At 41.2% G+C, this 22,997-nt stretch overlaps 1 protein-coding gene across 2 annotated transcripts in view; it reads right to left on the reverse strand.

The window, feature by feature from the left end:
• The window catches only part of slc6a9 (solute carrier family 6 member 9), an 84,987-nt gene that overhangs the window by 54,834 nt on the left and 7,156 nt on the right, over positions 1 to 22,997 (reverse strand). For both annotated transcript variants that reach the window (XM_086270494.1, XM_086270492.1), the window contains exon 2: positions 13,585 to 13,906. In XM_086270494.1, coding sequence (XP_086126620.1) covers positions 13,585 to 13,614 — 30 coding nt within the window. In that variant the 5' untranslated portion in view covers positions 13,615 to 13,906. The remainder of the gene's footprint in view (positions 1 to 13,584; positions 13,907 to 22,997) is intronic.

Below are 22,997 nucleotides of genomic sequence, written 5' to 3' on the forward strand. Positions count from 1 at the left end.
TAATGCTTTAACACAGACACTGATCCTGGACTCTGCCATTAAATGTTTAAAGCAAACAATGGAAATAGAGGAATTACTTTAAAGCTCCAGCTCAGCCAAACATGGCTTCACACCGAATCTCAATTAAACAATATGCAGTAATTTGAAGATTAATGTACCCTGGGTCTTACGTTTCTTTAGGAGGCTTACTAAGCAGACTTTGTAAAGCAGGTACTAAAATGTGCTTGCTGTGTTATTTTAAGCACATCCAACTCTAATAAGAAAGCAGGTTGACTTTGGGCCACACAAAGAGAAGTGGGGGAACATTTTACAAATGAATCATTAATTTAATGCATTATTTGATTCATTTTAGGTTAAAAGAAAGAAGAATGTGGGCTTGAGATGGCATGCGTGTGTGGTGTGTGACTTATCAGCATTGGTTGTTTACACATTGTTCTTAATAGTTGGCAGCTGGCAATGACATAAGACAGTACTGTAGAATATACTATAAGAGGATGCTATAGAAGATGTAAAGTATTGTACATGTACAAACTGTTGCACATGGATTTGGGTTTATGACCATGCCCTCAAGCATTCAGCTGTTTTTATCTGTCCACATGTTATAATCATATGGTAAAAAGTATTAATGTTATTATCTTAAGGTCTGCCCATTGGCAGAATCTGCTACCCTTCATCTACCAGCTCACTGATTTGCTCATACTATTTCCCACTATTAAGGTTTGCTCAAAATATCCATATAGCAAGACATATGTTAATGTTTTGAAAGAAATATCAGTTAGCTATTAAATGGATCCCATTTCCAGTTAGACTTAATAGAAGATTAGTAATAGAAGATATTTTATGTCCTGCAGCTGTAGCATCCAACCGGGTTGGGAGATGAAAGCTTATAAGTTGGAACAGCAGGAGAACTTTGGTTTACATTGGCCACTTGTTAAACTAATCACATATCAGGAAAAAACTACTTAGCTAGTACAATGCCTCTGGTATTACACACCCTACAGTGGGGCAAAAAAGTATTTAGTCAGCCACCGATTGTGCAAGTTCCCCCACTTAAAATGATGACAGAGGTCAGTAATTTGTACCAGAGGTACACTTCAACTGTGAGAGACAGAATGTGAAAAAAAATCCATGAATTCACATGGTAGGATTTGTAAAGAATTTATTCGTAAATCAGGGTGGAAAATAAGTATTTGGTCACCTCAAACAAGGAAAATCTCTGGCTCTCACAGACCTGTAATGTCTTCTGTAAGAAGCTTTTCTGTTACCTGTATGAATGGCACCTGTTTGAACTCATCTGTATAAAAGACACCTGTCCACAGCCTCAAACAGTCAGACTCCAAACTCTGCCATGGCCAAGACCAAAGAGCTTTCGAAGGACACCAGGAAAAGTATTGTAGACCTGCACCAGACTGGGAAGAGTGAATCTACAATAGGCAAGCAGCTTGGTGTGAAAAAAAATCAACTGTGGGAGCAATCATCAGAAAATGGAAGACATACAAGACCACTGATAATCTCCCTCGATCTGGGGCTCCACGCAAGATCTCATCCCGTGGGGTCAAAATGATCATGAGAACGGTGAGCAAAGATCCCAGAACCACACGGGGGGACCTGGTGAATGACCTGCAGAGAGCTGGGACCAACGTAACAAAGGTCACCATCAGTAACACACTACAACGGCAGGGAATCAAATCCCGCAGTGCCAGACGTGTTCCGCTGCTGAAGCCAGTGCATGTCCAGGCCCGTCTGAAGTTTGCCAGAGAGCACATGGATGATACAGCAGAGGATTGGGAGAATGTCATGTGGTCAGATGAACCCAAAGTAGAACTTTTTGGTATAAACTCAACTCGTCGTGTTTGGAGGAAGAAGAATACTGAGTTGCATCCCAAGAACACCATACCTACTGTGAAGCATGGGGGTGGAAACATCATGCTATGGGGCTGTTTTTCTGCCAAGGGGACAGGACGACTGATCCGTGTTAAGGACAGAATGAATGGGGCCATGTATCGTGAGATTTTGAGCCAAAACCTCCTTCCATCAGTGAGAACTTTGAAGATGAAACGAGGCTGGGTCTTCCAACATGACAATGATCCAAAACAAACTGCCCGGGCAACAAAGGAGTGTCTCCGTAAGAAGCATTTGAAAGTCCTGGAGTGGCCTGGCCAGTCTCCAGACCTCAACCCCATAGAAAATCTGTGGCGGGAGTTGAAAGTCCGTGTTGCTCGGCGACAGCCCCAAAACATCACTGCTCTCGAGAAGATCTGCATGGAGGAATGGGCCAAAATACCAGCTACTGTGTGTGCAAACCTGGTAAAGACCTATAGTAAACGTTTGACCTCTGTTATTGCCAACAAAGGTTATGTTACAAAGTATTGAGTTGTATTTTTGTTATTGACCAAATACTTATTTTCCACCCTGATTTACGAATAAATTCTTTACAAATCCTACGATGTGAATTCATGGATTTTTTTTTTCACATTCTGTCTCTCACAGTTGAAGTGTACCTCTGGTGCAAATTACTGACCTCTGTCATCATTTTAGGTGGGGGAACTTGCACAATCGGTGGCTGACTAAATACTTTTTTGCCCCACTGTATACTCAGGATTATGTTCAAATAGGCAGTTCCACTTAATCACAATCAGGCTTGATGCTCCTGTCAAACCTTTCCTTCTCTTGTAGCTGTGAAACTCTAAGCACTGATGGGCGTTATTTGGGGATTGCACCCACATGCTATTTTGCCCTGTTCTGTCATGGTCCTGGGTCTTTTGACCCAGCGTTTTAAGTTTGAGTTTATTTTGTTCATTAGGTTATCTAAGTTCATTTGGTTATTAGACTCCTTGTGTTTTCTTCCCCTGTATTTAAGCTTCCCCTCACCCTTCGTGTTTCATGCTGCGTGTCTTATGTTATCAAGTTTGTATTATCATGCCTAAGTGTTTCTAGTTCTTATTATTTCCCCCTCCGTTTCCAACCATGTTAAATCTCCCCTGCTCTTCATGCGTTTCATGTCTGTGTCTTACGTTGTCAAGTTCTGGTTGTCGTGTCTAAGTCTGCATGTTTCCCGTTTTATTTTGAAAAGGGGTCTTGTGTTCTGTGCTCATGCGGTTAGTTTTACTCTTGCCTGTGCATCATTATGTTTATCCTAGTCAGCTGTTTCCTCATGTGTCTCCACTTCCCCTAATCACCTCCTGTGTATTTAAGTCCTCTGTTTTCAGTGTGTGATTGTCAGGTCGTCTGTTGTCCATGCCATGCTTCCAAGTTTCTTGTCTAGGTTTTTCTTATTGTTTGTTTAGATTCCCCAGTTTAGGTTTGTGTTAATTTTGCTTCAGTTTGCCTTGCCCTTTGTTTGTACCTTTTCTACCAGCCATATTAAACGGCTCACCTTTTGTTAACATTCAAGTTTTGTTCCCTGTTCCTTGGAGTCTGCATTTTGGGTCCTGTTCAGTAAGTCTGGCCATATGTTTAATCCTAATATTAATCAATAACACCAATTCATAGCTTGAAAAGTTCACCTAATTTTTATGTAACATTATTTCTTATGGAAAATCTTTTTTATTTTTTTTTATTTCAGAAGATCAAATTTGACAAAGACCATTTAGTGTAGTCTAACAGTTATGGTTACTGTGGTAATGTTGTGTATGTTAAACTTTGACTTTTGTAATGACAGAGTTCTGATAATCTCCCAAGTATAAAGGAGAAAGTTGCTTTGACAGTGGAGGGCACGTGATGGAGGAAAGTGAGAAAAATGCACCACTTGGACATGAAAACACTAGTGTGAAGACAGAAATAATCGCTTTCCATTTGATTTTGCTTTCCATTTCATCTCGGCAGTCATGCTCGTCTCTCCTTTTTGAAAGCCCTCTTATCTGCACTGACAAATAAACTCAAATATCACTGCATAATCATGACAGATAACTCATGCCTTTCTTTTGTTGGTTGAAAAAAAAAAAGCTTTGTAATCCTAAAGGCCAGTCAACACAATTGATATTCAGCTAAAAGTTACTAAACTGCACAGTCACACAAAATGTTCTTTCACTCAGGTGAGTTGACACGAGTTTCCTCTAAAGGCGATGCCGATAGGTGTAATGGCACTGTCACTATATCTATGCAGGCGGCTGCTTTTTCCTTGACCTCCATCCAGTGCTAACAGGATGGATAAGTGTCTGTCTTGCATACAATATTTATATTTATAATGCAATCAAGAAATGTCTTCTGTTATTTTAAAAATATCTCCACAAGTTCTGATATCAAGTTATTTTTTTTCTAAAAATTTCCTGGTTCATCTACATCGTCAACTCAAACAAACGCACAACTTGTGCAACGTATCTACTTTGAACTGAGTTGACTCAACCAAAACTGTGGTACACAACAAAAGGGATGAAAAGAACAAGAGAAAAAGAGCAAACTCCAAATGCAAGGTCAAGCAAACACAGTTGGTGATCAGTGGCTGAACTCATACAGTGGTGCAATCTTAATACTAAACTAGTGAGTTTGAGAACAAACACACACAACAGTGCACCCTGATGAAGGCAAACATTCAATAAATAAAGCACTATTCTAACCATATTGGACATTGTAGCTATATAGCTCGTGTAATTTATATCTGCACATGGAACTCATACCTAGCGCAGTACTGTAGGTACACTCAGGACCCTGTTTGTTAATCCCAACATCCCTCCATCCTCTCTGTAATGAATATATAATATATAGAGAGCATAATGCCACTTGCACTTACTTGCGATGACAATAAACATCACTTTGACTTTGAACAGTCATCATCTGTCAGCTGGAGCATACTAGCCCAGCCTGACACTGTGCCATTTTTATATTAAAACGTGCATTCGAGTAAGTTTTAATCTGCAGCCACAAAGTGTAGCTTCACTATTTGCACTGTATTGGTCAGCTACTGTGCCTACTAAAGCCAGTGCTTGGGAGTCTACCAGACAGACCAGAGCACGCTTTGGAAGGATCTCTCCAGTCCATGTAGTCTAAGTATAGGTCTATTTTTGACTTGCACTGCTTCGAGCAGCACAGAGGAGATGAGAAGAGCAGGAAGTTACACAAAGAAACAGCACAGACCATCAAGTGAATTTTTAAGAAAAAAAAAAAAAAGGGCTCTGTGCTGACTCAAAGATCCACTTCCGAAGCCTTCGCTGTGTCCTTTGAAGCCACTTGAACGAGGAAACAAAACCACACTGGAGACTTTTGGTCGCAAACCCACATCCAGTGTACCCTGGAGCTAAGTACTGTTTGCAATCCTAATATATAGGTAATCTTTCCATTATATCCATTAACCTCCTAGGACTTGGCGTCCACATATGTGGACATCACATTTTGGGTTATTTAGACCAAAATACTCAATTTTGCTCTACATGGGCCTGATATCCAGTTTCGAAGGCATTATACTGCTACTGTTCTATCAAAATTTTAAAAGAATATCCTCATATGTGGTTCTTATTTTTCTTAAAAAGCAAAAATAAGGTTAAAAAAAAAAAAAAAAAAAATCTGGTAATTCTTTGTTTTTACATTCACCGGACCCCAATATGCCCAAATATCAAAGAGAAATTAAAAATGCATGCCGTGGAAGAGCTCGGGTCTTAGGAGGTTAATAAACAAAAAAACCCTCAGTGTAACTATGTGCTTCTGGCAATTTGGGCTTTAGCTAACTGAATAAATACCTTTTTCACTGCCTGACAGCATGTCTCCTTGCCCTTTAGCATTCACAGATCAACATGCATTCGCACTGAACCGCTAATCTCACAGGGAGCCAACATCATGTCAAGACTTATTACATCCTCCACAATCTATATATCTGTCCCTTACAGCAATTAGGTTAATATCTCTTCACCTCTCATTAGCTCAGCACGCCTGTGATGGGACGTCTGACTGTGATAGAGACCTCCAGCTGAAGCATCGATAAGCCCAGACTTTCTCTTGCCTCCTGAGCGGATCATGTGACAAGTATCTGACACAGCGTTTAGGCCCGAGCGGTTGTGAGAGAAGACGGGATGACATAAGTGCACGGAAGAGCAGTGGGGAGAGAACTTCACAGGGTTGAGGTTCACAATAGGACAAGCGCTGCAGGAGCCGCAGAGCAGGGATAAAAGGAGGAAAACACAAAAAGATCAGTTTTGCAACAGCACTTTGGCTTTGTCTGGCGCCACAAAAGACAAAATGTGTTGAAGCGCAGTCGGAGGGAAAATCAACCTTTTTTTATTCAGTCCAAAACAGCTAGCTCTTTAATTGGGGGGGGGGGGGCAAAAACATCAGCTGTGGAGAAAAAGAAAAAAAACAAAAGTCAAGCGGGGAGATAAAGAAAACATAGAAGGGAGATGGGAAATGGAATAGGGTATTAGTGAGTGATGTTTGTCCAGCCGTCCAGCTGACCTGAACACAAACTGGCCTAGCCAGCACCTGAGAACCCAGGAGAGAAACACAAATGAAGGAAAGGAAGAGAGAGTTAAAAAAAAGAAAAAGAAAGAGGGAACAGAGAGACATTTCCAACGGTTGGTTTAACCTGAAGTTTCCATGATAAATTCTCCACCCATCCCCCTGACCCCTCATCTCTCTGCTTTGGCTGGGAGGGCCCCAGCTGTTCGGTCTGTATAAATAGCGTGAGGCTTTAGCTCGGACCCCGGGGGAGCGCGGGGCTCATTGGAGAGAAGGCACGGGAACAAATCGGGCCGGAAAAAGCACACAACATACACATTTTGACAAACATATGGGACCATTGCTGGGGATGAAAGTGCGAAACATGTGAGTGAAGTTGGCCTCACGTGGCAAAAGTCACTGTCGCGCTTAAAATGTGGCGAGAGAGGAAGAGCGGCAAACGGCCAGGAAGAGACGTGACATCTTCACTCGCTAAAAAAACGTCTTCGAAGACAGCCACTCGAACAAAAAAGGCAAACATGTTTCTTTATGGCAAAAGCGTATGCACACTGTACACCAACTACATATTCTACTCTGAGTCTATAAGCAACACAAATCTTTCAGAAATGACTTGAAGATTAGAGCATTAGAGATTAAAGCCACCTTGACTACCCTTCTATGAGCACCTGTGGTTTGAGGGACAACAATAGCCCTCCTGTTATTCATTATGCTTTAAAATAAGCTTTGGCCTTGTTGTAATGTATTGTTCATTTGCTTTTTGTTCTGTTTCACTGCTCTATTTAATACTGCAAAATATTAGAGAGAGAACCCTATTGATTTGACAGTCCCCTATGAGCAAGCGCTTAACGACAACGGGAACGAAGAACCCCCTTTTAACAGGAAGAAACCTCCAGCACAAGCAAGCAGGTTCAGACAGGATTCATCTGCTGTTTGATAACATGTAGTAGTGGAAGATGAACATATTTGGAGGAATGAGAGGGAAGTGCAGGAGAAGAGAATGTTCCTTCAGAGCCTATTGCAGTATAACTTCGAGATGATTTAGGGTCAAGTGATCAAGCTTCAACTAAAAAGCCTTACCAAAAAGGACTGATTAAGCCTAATCTTAAGGCAAAGATGGTGTCTGACTCCTAAAGCTAAACTGGGAGCTGTTCATTCAGGACTTTGTATGCAAGGAGAAGGATTTTAAAGTCAATTCTTGATTTAACGGGGAGCCAATAAGAGAGGCAAGTATGGGAGAAAAAGGACCTGTCTCTCTCCCTCTCTCTAGTCCTCATTAGTACTCTCTGTGCAGCATTTTGTATCCATTTAAGACTTTTCAGGGAGCCATTAGGACAACCTGATACAGATACTAAGCAAGAAGCACTCCGAGAGCGCAATCTTCTCGGAGTGCTTCAGCATTTACTTTTAAGGGAACAGTATTGTATTTTGTGCAGTAAAAAACAAACAAACAAAAAAACGGATAACAGCAGCATGACAGATGATAATTACACAACATTATGTATGAACAGATAATGAATAATAGGTATTGATTTGTAAATAACTGCATATGAGTAAATTGAGCATTTATTTATTATTTATTTATTATTATACTACAGGATATCAGACTGACTAGACTCTTTCTCTTAACAATACTTTCTTTATTGATGTAACAGATTTTAGGGTCAGATGTGACATGATATTTGGATTCAAACTATAACGGGATATTCAGAATACCTCCTATACATTATCATTTCGTTAATGTTGCCAATCCAAACAAAAGGCATTAGAATTTTAAACATAGTTTTTAAGGTAAAAGACATTTTATGAAGGTTTGACCTTATTTGACCTTGAAGAGGTCAGAGGGCTGAAGTGACGGGATATTTAGCGTCCCCATATATCATTCGCTGTATCAATATATGTTGTCAATAGAAACAAAAGAAGAAAGAAACATAGTTTTAAAAAGCTCTACATGGCATTATTATCACTTTGACCTTCAAATCATTCTGTTGACCTTCAGGTAGCGGTCAGAGGTCAAAAGGGACATTTTATATCTTTGCTCTGATATGTTAAAATATGTGATATTTTAAATCTTTATACGGTACTTTCTATATGTTGACAATACAAACCAGCCATCCACCATCCATCCCACTGGTGACATCATGGCTAACACAGATGGCAGTGATGGAATGCACCCAATGATACTATAGATTCCATCCCATGAAAAGGGGTAAAGAGAGGGGGAAACAAAGAAATGAAGAAAAGTGCAGAGGGGTGGAACCACGCATTAGAGGGCCATGCAGAAAAGACCCCCCTTGGGGGGTCAGGTTGGGTTCAAGCGCAACAAATTACCTAAATATGGTTGTGAAAAGGCCTTAGAAAAAAAGGTTTTGATGGAAACTGCAGAAAGTGATAATAACGCTCAAAGAAAAAGGGGGGAAATTTAGGGGCTCTGCTGTGCAGACACAATGTCACAAACCTGTCCATAATTTCACTGACTACAGAGGATAAAAATGGAAAAAAGTGTTAAGTCCCTGCTTTTTAACTTGCTCGTCCCTTTTGTGCAGTGGGAGGGAGTGGGATCTATTGAAGGAGCAGAAAGAAAAAGTGGAAGAAGTGGAGAGGAAGAAAATCAGAATACGAAATTTTCAGCCTGAGTGGTTTTTTCCAAACGAAATCTAAAAAGCTCTGAAACACAATGGAGTCCCCTTTTCCCCCCTCTCTGCTATGTGTGTGTGAACATACATAGGAGGTTGGTTGGTGGTGGGTTACCTTTTCAAGAGTGCCCAGCAGTGGACGTGTTTGGCATTTGCGGCCCTTGTTGCTCAATTGTATGTTCGCCACAGCAGCTGAATCTGGGCGCCGCCTGTGACCCGTGCGGATGCTTGTATTTATTTTTTTCCCTCCCAGTCCTCATTCAGCCGATCAGTTGGAGGGTGGAGTGAAATCAAAAACAGAAATTATGTCTGACTTCTCCTCCACCCCGACCTGCCTTCAGAGATCAGTCTCTCTTAGTTCACATCTGTTTGTTGGCCCTTCGCCCCAAAGGCAGTCAACATGGTTGCTGAGCACTGCTGTTAACTAAACCGGCTGACTGGCAACTCAATATGTTTCTTACATAAGTGGAGAAAAAGAAGGAGAGAGACTGTTTCACCTGTAATAAGTGTATGAGGAGTATGCGGCGCACATGGTCAACATTGTACTCACAAAAGGCAGCTCCATGGGGCGGAAACTACAAGAAAAAACAACATTTAGCAACATTCACAGGCTCAGGCACATGAAGCAGGGCTATTAACAAAGTGATGTGCCAGGAAAAAAAAGAAACACTTCTTTAAAAGGCTCAGCACATCCCTGCTAACTCCCAAATATATCCTCTGGGCTTGCATTTATTACTTTCAGACCAAAAGTCACAGCCTGGTCGGCCTTTACTCCACACACAGAGGAGAGCCATAAAGACTGGATGTGTGAGTTTTGTTCTGCGTGTGTCAGTATGTACAAATACCCAGATTGTTTGTGGGTGTGCATCTGTATTTATCCAGGTGGTGGTAACGAGTTTCATATCTGAGCGCTTGCTCACATATCTAAAATATGTTTATGTGGTATTCTAAACTGTGTCAGTGCCTCGTGTGTGCGTGGAGGCATGCGTGTGTGTTTGTGTGTATCCTGACCTCAGGGAGGTTATGGCTGTGGGTCCCACTATTTCTTTCCATTTAGTTTCCACTTCACAGCCTATAGCACACATTAGCCTCACAACCCCTGGGAAATGGCGCGCGCACAAACATAGTGAGAAACAGACTCTCTCTCACACACACACACACACACACACACACACACACACACACACACACACACACACACACACACACACACACACACACACACACACACACACACACACACACCACTCAGGGGGCACAGAGAAAAACACATTCCTGTATAATAAAGTGACATAACTTTTGTTGCATGACTGATTAAATGAGTAACTGTACATGCCAACTGTATGTATGCGTATATAACTGTGTAGGCCAACTTTTTACATTACTGGCAGTATAAATCTGTGTAAAGAATACAGTGGATCAGGAAATAACTTGTTCCAAGGACCTTCTGTGCTACTGTCCACATCCCACACTAATAGGAATTACAGTCTATAAAATGTTGCAAATTAGCAGCATTCAAACACATTTCTTTGTATATGTAACTAATATGTCTTGTATGATTCGGGGTAGCATTGCATCTAATTTCATGCAGTTTTTCATTGCCTTATTTTTCTGTTTTTTAAGTTTTGTCAGAAGGTAAAACCCTTTGTTTGAACCTGTGCATGTGCATCCTTAAATGCACAAACGTGGGAGGCATTGTTGTAACCTGGAAATCACTCCTTTATGTTCTGTAGTTTTTGGTTACTTCGTAACTTAAACTAAACATGGATGAAAAATAGCATTTAAAAAAAAGAAATCTCTTGACAATTGCATTGAGAGCACATTGTAGCTTCAAGAATCTGCTGCAACAAACAATTTGACATTAAGGACTTAACATCATCTTATCACAGAGTGCCAGAAAGTTTCAGTTTTGAGGGAAACACAAATTCTTATCATGTAAGAATGTCAGGATTTGAGAAACTGAACTTAGAATCACTGATAATCCCTCCCAAGTCCAAATGTCTCAGCAATTATGGACGAAAAGTAACAAGCAAACTCTTAAAGGCTTGCCAACATTAAACTCTGATCAGGAGCCAGTCCTCGCTGACCTTTTCCTCCTCCTTTGGCCTTGATGGTGATGGAGGGCCAGCTCTGGCCCAGCACGGCCAGACATATCAATACAGCGCCCAGCAGAAAATATAAGCAAAACCTCAGTCCAACTCCTCCTCCTTCCCCTCCCTACTCTCACATCCACATACATACATCTTAACAGCAGACGCTTTAAGGAGTAAAGACAAAGAGACAGCTATCCATGCGACAAAACCTTGTGCCAGGGCACCATCTGCTCATCCGCTCAGTGGAAGTGGTAACTTCCAGGGCAGTCAAAGACAACGCAGGAAGATTGAGGAGACGGGGCTCCCTTTTGACCGCTGTGAAAGAGCAAGGGAGTAAAGTTTGAAACAGAAAGAGTCCCGGCAGAAGGCTACCAGCCGAGCCAAGCAGTAGCAGGAAGCGAGCGCCTTGTGTGTCCTGAGATTTACGGTGACTGGTCCATCCACCAACCACCTGGACCTGCATAAATAAATTTAACCAGACAATTCAAAAACGGGTATTGCTGAGTGGAATCAAACGATGAAGGAGGAAAGACCATTTCCGCCCTCTGAATAGAGGCAAAGATGAATAGACTGAGTCACATGATAAATAACTGCATAAATTCAAAATCATCTTCTGGATGAGAACATGGTCTAACACGGAGAGACGGAAAAAAAAAAGAGCTCAAGGAGAGGGAGGGAGGGAGGGAAAAAACACAAGTGACAGTTGGCGATGGGAGAGCAAGATACACACACACTTATCTGTTGTTGCCATCTCTAAGACACAATTGGCATCACTGTCCACAAATGCTGAAGACAACAATCCCAGCCATGAGAAACTGTGTGTGTGTGTGTGTTAGCTGCTGTCTGCCATCACTGCTGCAGGTGGCGTACGATCTACCTGCAGCTCTGTGCCTCCATTACGCTTTTCAATGTGTTAAATCATCATAAAGAAGCAGTTTAAGTAAAGCACTCACTGAGCAGTACAGCAGAATGGCTTCAAACGCTTTGGGTCGACAAAATTCAGTTTAAAGATTACAAATGATAGAATTTTAACTTCTCTCAGGTGAGATGAATAGCTAAAGCCTGCACTGAAACAGTACAATATCCTGAATTGATCCATTCACTTTACTTTATTATTATTAGCCTTCAAACCGCTGCTGGCTGCGAGGAGTAACTACAGAAACACTTGATTGATACTTCAGTTGTTTCCTCTATACTTGCCTGCTGTGTGCGTGAGGTCTGTAACTTCCTAGTGGCCACAGAGTGCCACTTACATCTCAGTTAAATGCAGGCACATGTAGCCAAGAGTATTCACATCTACCTCTTGACACAATCATTTAAAAATCTCCTGTTGAGCTACAGCCAAACACACAGAACTTTTTGGTTTTCTTCCCCCCCCACAAATACCCGGCAGTGCCAAAGCAATCAAACAACTGACTGGCTATCTGTCACTGAGCTGTAAACTCTCCAACACAAACAAACAATTTTTGAAAGCCAAAAAAAATACAAAATTATATCTCCATCCTCCAAGCACCTTCAAATGTTTGTGCGGGAGAGACGCTGATAACGGCGCCCTCTTAACTTCAGACGGTGTGTTTGCATTTTAGCGGGGATATACATCTTAAAAGGATGCGGCAGTGAGAGAGACAGAGAGAGAAAAAAATGTCAGCGGGGAGGAAAGCAAGGCTTCAAACAGGCAAGAATGTCAGATGAGAGTTGGAGCTCAGTTATCGCCGTCTCAAGACGGACTAAAGGGAGAAAGCCAGAGAGAGAGAGAGAGACGGAAGGAGAGGTGACCGGACTGCCAATGACGCCAAACCTCTATTTAAAGCTTCCCCAACAGTGTAGGCCTGACACTGACACATTTACCTCTTGGCCTCATGTTTTATCAGCAGCCACCTCCTCTCCAAAAACAAAACAAAACAAAAAAAAGTGAATCCACTTTTACTGTTTTCAGCTCTTGCAGAGATCAGATAGCTGGTGAGAGTGTGCTGAGAGGAGAGCTTCTATGCCTGCAAATGAACTTTGGGGGCTTTTGGGACCGTGTTTAGTTGCTAATGTGTAGTTAAGCAGTGCCATTGTGAACAGCAGGGGGTGACAGCTCCGTCTCCTGCACATAAACACCGACAGGATAATCACCCTGGTGGGGAAACTGCGGCCGTTTTTTTTTTTTTTTTACTCAGCGAAAAACCTGTGAATCCTAATCCCAGGTTACAAATTTCAACATAAAAACGGGAGAAAAAGTAGGAAAGTATGAGCACAACAGCCTACTTTTGAACACATAACAGGTTAGAGTCCTGTGAATGATCCCCTAGTGAAATGAAGCCAAACCACCTGGCCTCCAAAGGGGAGCCAGAGGGTGACTCAACTGGTGGTCCAGCAGCTGCATCCCACCAGCGGCCTACAGCTGAGATGTGTTTGCATCCGCATGTTACTGCTTTTAAAAAAAACACGAGTGTGCGCACACGTGTTTACTGAACAAAAATGAAACTTACCAGGATCCCAGCAAACTGCTTCTCTTCCATCCTTCAGGACCTCGTCGGCAAAGATCCCCTGCCTCTCTCTCTCTCTCTCTCTCTCTCTCTCTCGCGCGCTCTCTCTCTCTCTCTCTCCCTGTGTCTGGGATGGACTCGTCTGCCTCTCGCCCAGCAAAGTTTGGAGTTTTCTGAGGTGGTCGAGGTTCGCTGGAGCGTCTTCACCCCCGTCGCGTCGCTCTCTCCGTCTCTGTCCCCCCTTCTTCTGTGCTGCTTGCAAGTGTAGCTGAAGTGGCGTCGCTGCTTTGTGCTAATTCTGCCCTAATCCAGAAACTTTTCTATGCTGTGAAAAGAACACGTGACAGGCAGAGAGGGGTGGAGGGAGAACAGGAGTTGGGGGGGAGAAAGGGGTAGGGTAAGTGGGGAATAGGGGGGGAGGCAAAGCAACACTTTTTTTTAGTTTCTTGTCCCCTTTGGCCATGTTCAAAACAGTTTGTCAGTCTTAGTACATGACCTGCTCTGAGGTCAAAATTTTTAAAACCACACATCAACTGTTTATGGTGAGAGTTAAAGAAAAGGTGGGAATGTAACTGGTAAAGCGTCAGTTAGTGAGGATGCAGGCAAACAATTCAGAAAACATGTAGTGACAGATTTGCTTTTTTTTTTTTTTAGCAAAGCAGCTGCCATAACAAAGTGCCCTTTTGTGTAAAGAGATTAACTGTTAGGGAAACGTTTAGACTGCCCACTGACTACTGCTGTATGGAAGCCAGACTGGGAAAAGAACACTCAGCCTGGATCTGGAAGAAAAGTGGCCGAAAATACTTTGGATTGAAAAGTTTCTGAAATGTGCATCTGGGCACTTACCTTTCACTGCATCCCTGCACGCATGTTGAGAGCAAACAACATCAACAGTAGTTTATAATAGATATACACCAATAAATACTACAGCTACAGATTCATCTGCAGCTGTTTCTGCTCATGAATTAATTACTGATTTGGTCTACCAAACCTGAAAAAGCCAGTCTTCCCAGCAGCTTATATTTCTCCAACAGTCCAAAACACAAACAGATATAAACTAGACATCCCTCAAATCTGAAGTATGTCTCCCTTTATTTGGCTCAGGGAATAAAAAAAAAACTTCAGTATACTAAAAGCGCTCGTGAAAAAAGGAGAGAAAAGGTGGCCAAATATAGCCACTCTTTACTGTTACAGGCATTAAAAAAAAAAAAAAAAAAAAAATCCCCCACACATGTACACATGTCACATACACGGGAGCCTACAGGGACTGGAAAAAAATGCCTCCCCCTGGGGTCAACCATCATACGCATCATGATGCTCACTGATAAAAAGATGGGAAGAAACAAAACGAGGTTAAAAACGGATCCTTACCATCCACAATATGATGTCTGAATAGAGAAAAACCACACAACCAAAACACAACCTTGTACGTGAGGAAAAGGGCTAGCAGCTCGGCCGTGAGAAACTCACTGACACAAAGGCTGAAGTCTTTGATCAAATCACCGTGCTCTGGCTCCTTCTCACTGGCTGGGTAATGTATGTACATAAGGTAAGAGTTGAGCCAAGCCTATTGGGCAATCCAGGGAGGCGTGTCAGCAAGAGGTTACGTCCAACTTACTCTGAAACCTGACGTGTCTGTTGGCCCTTGTGAGGTAAGTAGCTTCCAAGCACAGACTGCATAATGTCCCACGGTACCGCCTTGTCCCTAACATGAAGTAATCTTATCAATAAAAAAAAAAAAAAAAATGCCAAAAACCGTCTGATTATTGTAAATGTGAGAACTTTTTTTAAATTTTTTTTTATTTTTTTTTTACATGAAGTGTTTTCTGGTTTTGAACTTTATATTACTTTCCACAGAGGAGCGGATTAATGGATTAACTGAGAATGAGAATTATGTTATTTCCTGCCCCATTCACCACTAAGTTGCTTGTGAGGGGAAAAAAAGCAGAAATATCCATAACCAATGAGCTTGGCAAGAGGGGCTCAGGAGGTGAATCTTGAAGATAAAAAAACAAAACGTTTTTGGTTTGGACGACGTTGGCTCTTTAGAGAATTTAAACATTTCCCTTAGTAAAAAGACAGGCTGCAGACTGAACACTAATACGTGCCCCGACTACACCACAAAAGGCCAAGGATGATGCAAAGTATTTTCAGAGCCGACTGCTTACACAGCATTAATGATAAACCCGGTAAGAATGAGCTCCTCAGCCTCTGGTTACCTCTCATTTCTTCCACCCTTGTATGTAAAATTACTTGGACATCTAAGGAATATTTAAAAAAAAAAAAAATCAGTTATAATGATGAATATGAGCTTATTGTGCACACTGACATTTTTAATTTGAGGTTATTCACGACCAAATTAGAGGGAGGGTTTAGGAATTACAGCACTCCAAAAGTAATTGGAAAGTTGACTGAAAAGCCATTTCGTGAGCAGGTGAGTGCTATTGTTTAGTTATTTCTTCATAAATTAAACAGGTCAGGAGTTGTTTGCAGGATGCATCACAACATCAAGTCCAAATAAAGAACACTCTCTAAGAGTTCGACATATCACAATCCGAGTCTACAGTACTGAGATGTTGTATGAAGAAATGCATAGGAAGTTACTATAAAGAGCAAAAGAATCAAAAGCCTGCAGAATAAAAAGGGGTCAACTTTATAAAACATAAAAAGAGATCATTTCTGGCACAGAATTATCTGTAAAAGCTGTTTCAGTACCATTCAAACTGATCTGTATGCATGGCCATACAGATCAACAGCTCTTAGTTTGTTTGTCGGTTTCCAATACATGGTTCCTGGTTGATTTCTCAAGGTTTACATTCTCAGGTTTTCCTATTTTTGCAATTGAGCTTTGTTCCAAGTTATAGTTTTGTTTATACTTAATTTCTTAAAATCATTTTATATTTTGCATTTTGGCCTCTATCAAATAAACTGTTTCCCTTTTGTAGAAACCAGCCTGCATTTTGGGTCCTCAACTTCACATAGTCTTCAGGACCTACAGACAGTGACAGTATGGTCTGACCAGGCACAGCCCCAGCAGACACAACCTGTTTACATTAGAGGAGTTCTTCTGTTAGGTAGCCAGGCTCCATGGATAATGGTTTTCTGCATTCACCGCCCAAAAGAAACAAGATGTTCAGATCCACACTAACTGGGTAGTTTGTGCTACTCCAGATTATGTGGATAATCCAGAGTCTGTGCAGGATGCCTCCGAGACTGTGCCTCAGCTGGTGACTTTCATTTGTCCCGAGCCTCTAGTGTATCCGAAGCCTGAGCAGGAGCTGCCAGATCCCGAGCCAGTGCAGACTGTGTGCCCTGCACAATCCCAGCCAGAGGAGACTGTGTGCACTGTGCAGCCCCAGCTTCCAGAATCTGAGCCCAAGGGAATTGTGTTGTTTGACCCCGAGTCTGAACAGACTAAGATTGAGCCAGGATGACTCTTTTGTGAGCGGCTTCCAGCTCATCCACCTGACAGTCTCCTTTGTTGAGAGTCATCTGCTGATCATCTGTTTGGCCTCCAGAAGGTCTCTTTGACCACTACTGGACTTCAGATGGTCCCTGCCTCTGTTGTTAGTATCCTGCCATGAGGGGGTCACCCTCATTCGTAAATGCCAGCCTCTAGAGGGTCTTCGTCTCCATCACTGGCCACCTGGCCAGAAGTGGCGATATAGCCCCCAGAACACCTCAGTCACCACTTCTGGCCACCTCTGGAGAGGTCCCTCTGATGCCGCTGCCCACCTGCGGGCCAGCCTCCTGAACTGCTTGGTCTTCAACGCTGGGCCCCAAACAGACCCTCAGAAGCATCCTCCTGCTCAGCTCTGCATTTGGGTCAAACTCCTGAGCGAGTACTTACAAAATTAAAAGTCTTATTCGATTTTTTACAAGGCTACTTTTCAGTTCTAATAGAGTTTTTTTGTGTTCATATTATTGCGTGAGTAGAGTCTTTAATCAATGAAAACATGAGTAAATTAATAAGTAGTTAATAGAGGTAGAAGCTGAGGATGGACACTTTTCAGCGACGGCAACTACAAGACCCTGGTGAGTAGCAGTGTCAGCCCGTCTCTCCAGTCCAGAATAAAATACCTCAGCATTTTTGCTGTCAGAGGATGAAGTCCAACGTTTCTTTTTTTGCAAAGATTAGAGAAAAATCAAAGATTTTCACACTTGTGCCCAAGTACATGCACTACTTTTATGTTGAAAACAAATGCATGCTAATACATGAAACTAAGATAGCTAACATGATTAACAATATAAGAAAAAGAATCTGGATTTCATTGTGAATCCCCAAATGTAAAAGAGTAGGAGGCTGCCTGAAACTGTGCAATATATAGTTTGCCTTAAAGCGTTGGGTTGGGACAAAATCCTTCTCAAACAAAACCCGACACTCTGGGCCTCTCCTTGCCTTGATTTATGACCTCTTGACTTTCCATATCTTTAAATTTAAATAAGTTCATAAAAGTGACAGACGACTTATGACAGAGGTCATGGCAAAATAACAAGTGAGTAATAATAAAGAGGGTTCAAAAGTCAAGGCTCAGGGTTTGCTCTTTGCTTTCAAGTTAATTCCATCAAACTCACAAAGCAAAAGAAAATGTAGTTAATATATTTCAAAGTTAATCCACTTATCCTAAATGCTGCATTAGAATTATGCTGTTTATCAAGGTGGGGGGAAAAAGCCATGATGGCCCTGGATAGTTACACATTAAACACTATGCATAGGCAGTTTTCTTTTTTTGTTGGGGCCCCATTGATCTGGGGATAAAACGGCCTGCTGAGTCAAAGAATTGGAAGGAACGAGGTTCACAAATGACAGATAGTTTGTTGTAATTACATTTTTGCTGAGCCATCGCTTCAGCAAATAAAAGAGCTAAGGTGGATCCACGCAAGAAGAGCTCATGAATTACTTTCCTTTATTTACCAGACAGATGCACCACCAGCCTCCTGCGTGAAACAGTCACACAACCTGTACTTGATTTGTACACATCTACACTGTAGCACTGTGAGACACGACGTACAACGCAGTGGATTTAAGACAAAACAGCACCCATTATTATTGTTTAGAATGCATCATATTTTTGCAAATCGGCCGTGTTTACTTTCAATAAAGTCAATATGCAGCAGAATGATTGGAGCTCCACAAGCTCCGTTTTGTCATAGCAGGCAGTCTGTTCCTCACAACTAAGACATTGTGAGGGTACTCAAAACAGCGGTAACTATGCTTGGGCCTTTGTTCAGCATCCAGTAAATCGAGCCAGCAAACTATGCATTACTTGTGGACTGCAGAAAAAAAAAAAATAGGGATTCTCACAATAAGGCAATGGCATTGGGAATGAGAAGATATGGGATTTGTGAAGCACACAACGTGATTTATTATTTCTGTATTGTGGCATTTAAATTATATCGTCTGCTGTTGCACACTAGTTTGAGTGGAAGGAGACTGCTGCAAAAACACAGAAACATATCATCAATAGGAGCAAATCTCCTGCCAAGACAACAGGTAAAATTAGTGCTAAATATAGAAATGCAGATAGCAGTGAAAACCTTTTCTGACAACAATCAGTGAGAAGCAACTGGTACAATAAAAACACACACAGGCATATACATACCTGAAGAGGGCCTGACCTCTCTTATCTTAATGGAATGGAGACTTTGGCCCAGAGATAATAACGATTTAAAGGACCACAAATACACATCGCTTTACAGACATATGCCACAAAAGAAAATGCTCACATGATCTCATGTCATATGAGAAAGGTTGTATCAGTGGGTAATTAAATATCACTCTAATTACTGTGATCTATTAAGTGTCTTTAAGGTACACTTATTCCAGTACAGTAAAGTATAAATTTTATGCCCCTTTCTCTAATTCCCTTGATTGTGAGGACTTTAAAATATCTCATCATTAGCATACATGTCTGCATCAAAGGATTTGGGTAATCTGGAGAAATCTTGGTGTGCAAGAGGTAATGCCAAAAATCAGTATTGAATGTTCATGATCTCTGCACCCTCAGGTGGCACTGCATTTAATAAACAAACAAACAAACATGATGACTGAAATCACTGCATGGGCTCAGGAACACTTTCGCTTCATTGTTTGTGAACATAGTTCACAGTGCCACCCACAAACACAGGTTAAAGCTCTAACATGCAAAGAAGAAGCCATATGTGAACATGATCCTGAGACACTGCTATCTTCGCTGGGTCAAAGGTCATCTAAAATGGACTGAAGAAAAACCGGAAAACGGTTCTGTGGTCAGATGAATTAAAATTTGAAACTAGAGATGGACCGATCCGATATTACGTATCGGTATCGGTCCGATACTGACCTAAATTACTGGATCGGATATCGGAGAAAACTAAAAAATGTAATCCGATCCATTAAATATCACGAAAGCACCTCACAAAACTTGCAACACGCCGTAACTCACGTCAGAACGTTAGCACGTCGGAGCAGTATGCATCACGTGATAGAGCGGCTGTGGCATGCGGGACCTGTCGGTGGTCTGGATAGCATTTGGAGCTTCGCTAGCAACCCGGCATTTCATCTCCGACAAAGTTATCCCGAGAGAAGTAAAGCAAGTGTGTAAGTCCATCTCTGAATGTTTGTAAAGCATTCCTGCGTTAAGCTTAACAAACGACTGCCTCTCCTGCTGCTACTTCAATCATGAAACTGCTTAACGATCAGCTGATCGGCTTTTCTGTCGCGAGTCCGTGTCTCTAGTTTGCTTTTGGCCTATTTTGCACCAGAAAGAGGAAACCAGCGGCTGAACAACAGCAGCACGTTTAAGCTTGATCAGCTGTTGTTAGAATTTATTTAATATTACTTTCTACTCCAGGATCTTTTCTACGTAGCTGACGGCTGGTAACTGTGCAGGGGCGGATCTAGCAAAGTTTAGCCAGGGGGGCTGATAGGGCATTAACAGGGAAAAGGGGGCACAAAGACAAACTTTTCTTTCTTATTCTCATTTAAAATGTCTAGCTTTTAATAAATAATTATCTGACACCCAAAGTTTTAATTTGATGTAAAATGAATAGAAGTCAATTACTGTATATAGTAACTATTAAGTCATATATATATATATATATATATATATATACACACACACACATACACACACACACACACACACACACATACACACACCCTAGTAAGCTATAGTACTTTTTCCTTTGGGAAGGTACCATCTGTGCAGTCTGCAATTTTGTTGAAGAAAGATGTTGAATCTATTTAATATTTCTTGAAAAATAATTGATTTCTGTGCATTTTTTTTTTTTCACACTGCATCAAATTAAGGTTGATTACGTCGATTAAGCATCATGAGGTGGAGCGTGAGGGGTGGTTCCCTATTTTTTATTTATTTATTTTTGTTGTTGCTGGGAGTTGGAACCCTATTAGTTAGGTTGCTTAATATTTATGCTAAGTACTCTTTAAAATACCAGAATAGGGAGGATGGTGTAGGTTTAAGTTTATTAGATTGATCAGTATTGCTGAACTAGGAAATTTTTTTTTTTTGCATACAGGTATAACAGAATAGCTTTAGTGTAGTTGTTGTTTTAAACTTGAGTATGAACTTATACAAAATGCAGCAAGATATTTAAAAAACAGTTTTGTTGATTAAAAAACACTATATCGGATTCATATCGGTATCGGCAGATATCCAAATTTATGATATCGGTATCGGTATCGGACATAAAAAAGTGGTATCGTGCCATCTCTATTTGAAACAGAGGCCACATCCTCTGGACGACGGGGACAATCTGTCTTGTTATCAGTATTCAGTTTAATAGCCTGAATCTCTAATGGTATGGACGTACATTAGAGCAGCGGTCCCCAATCCCCGGGCCACGGACTGGTCGAATTTTACCGGGCCGCGAGAGTTGAGGTGGGTGTGAAATTTATGGTTTTCAGGTTTTTTATTGTTCTTTTTTTTAAAATCGTTTTTATTGTTAATCTTCTTTTTCTTGGTACCGGTACTGGTTTTATTTTGTTGTATTTATCCGTGACACCTTAAAGGCCAGTCCATGACAATGTTGTCGGACATAAACCGGTCCACGGGGCAACAAAGGTTAAGACCGCTGCATTAGAGTCTGTAGAATAGGCAGCCTACACATCTGGTGGATAGCCACTGACAATTAATGCTGAAAGTTATATGCAGGTGTTAGAGCAACACGTTCTCATCCAAATTACTTTTTTTTTTTTTTTTTTTTAAGCGAAGGCTTTGGATACTTCAGCAAAACAATGCTAAACCCCATACAGCACCCATTAAAACAGCATGGCTTCAGAGTCGGAGAGTCTGGGTGCTGAACTGGCCTGCCAGAAGTCTAGGCCTTTCACAGCTAAAAATATTTGGATTATCATGAAACAATAATTATAACAAAGACGAAGAACCATTGAGCACCTAGGATCTTTTTTATCAGACAAGAATAGGAAAACATTCCCCTCCCAAAGCTCCAGCAAGCGGTGTCCTCAGTTCCCAGACCTCTATGGAATGCTGTGTGTGCTGGGAGGTGGAAAATGGTGGAGCGGCCACAGCGTTTAAGGATTGGAGGAATGGCTGTTACTTTTACTATACTATTTTTTATTAGTCCTTTATTTATCCAGGTAAAAAAAAAAAAATCTCACTGAGATTAAAAATGTCATTTCCAAGAGAGACCTGGCATCATACTAAAAGATAAGAACGCAATGCTGAAATGGAAACTGCGTCAAGGACGGAAACAACTGCATTATACTGCTGATACAACTTGAACTCCTGCCTCTGAGTTGTCATTTTCTGAATTTTCAGTTTGTATCTCTTCTTGCGTCATCTGTGTGTTTATTGGTGTAGAGATATTTGTAGCAACTGTAGCCATCCTTACTTACTCTGTCAACTGTGTTTTGTCATACAGTAACTATATGTTGGGACTCCTTGTGATTGTACATCTCAAGCAGTTTATGATAATAAATAAACTCAGTCTCTACTACTTCCCAGCGTAAAAAGTGCTTCAAAAAGTGCTTTAGTCTGACTCCTGAATGAATGAAGGTAAATATTTTACATTTTGATTGTAGGAGATGCACTGAGGCCAGGTGAATAAACAACTCACTTGCAAACATGCATTAATGAACAGGAACACAGCACAGTATAAAGGTGAAAGCCCTGTTGAATTAATTTGTGATAAGCCTTGAAACATCTTTCTATTTGTTATATTTCTTCTACAAGCTGCACTGAATTTAGATGAATAAGAAGGGTTTTTTATTTTTTTTTAATTTTTATTTTTTAGGCGAAAAGGTTTTACATTATTAGGAATGTTGCGCAACATGAGTGTGAAAGCAGTGTTATCCTTACATGAAAGTGTAATAAAAAAAACAAAACTGTAAAATAATCATGATCTCTATATTGATCAAAAATAATCATTTTGGTCATAATCGTAAAGCCCTACCT

The sequence above is a fragment of the Aulonocara sp. 'chitande type north' Nkhata Bay genome, linkage group LG18, assembly GCF_057382095.1.
Source record: "Aulonocara sp. 'chitande type north' Nkhata Bay isolate Kocher_YH1m ecotype deep benthic linkage group LG18, A_spYH_male_GT1.1, whole genome shotgun sequence".
In the NCBI taxonomy this organism is placed as follows: domain Eukaryota; kingdom Metazoa; phylum Chordata; class Actinopteri; order Cichliformes; family Cichlidae; genus Aulonocara; species Aulonocara sp. 'chitande type north' Nkhata Bay.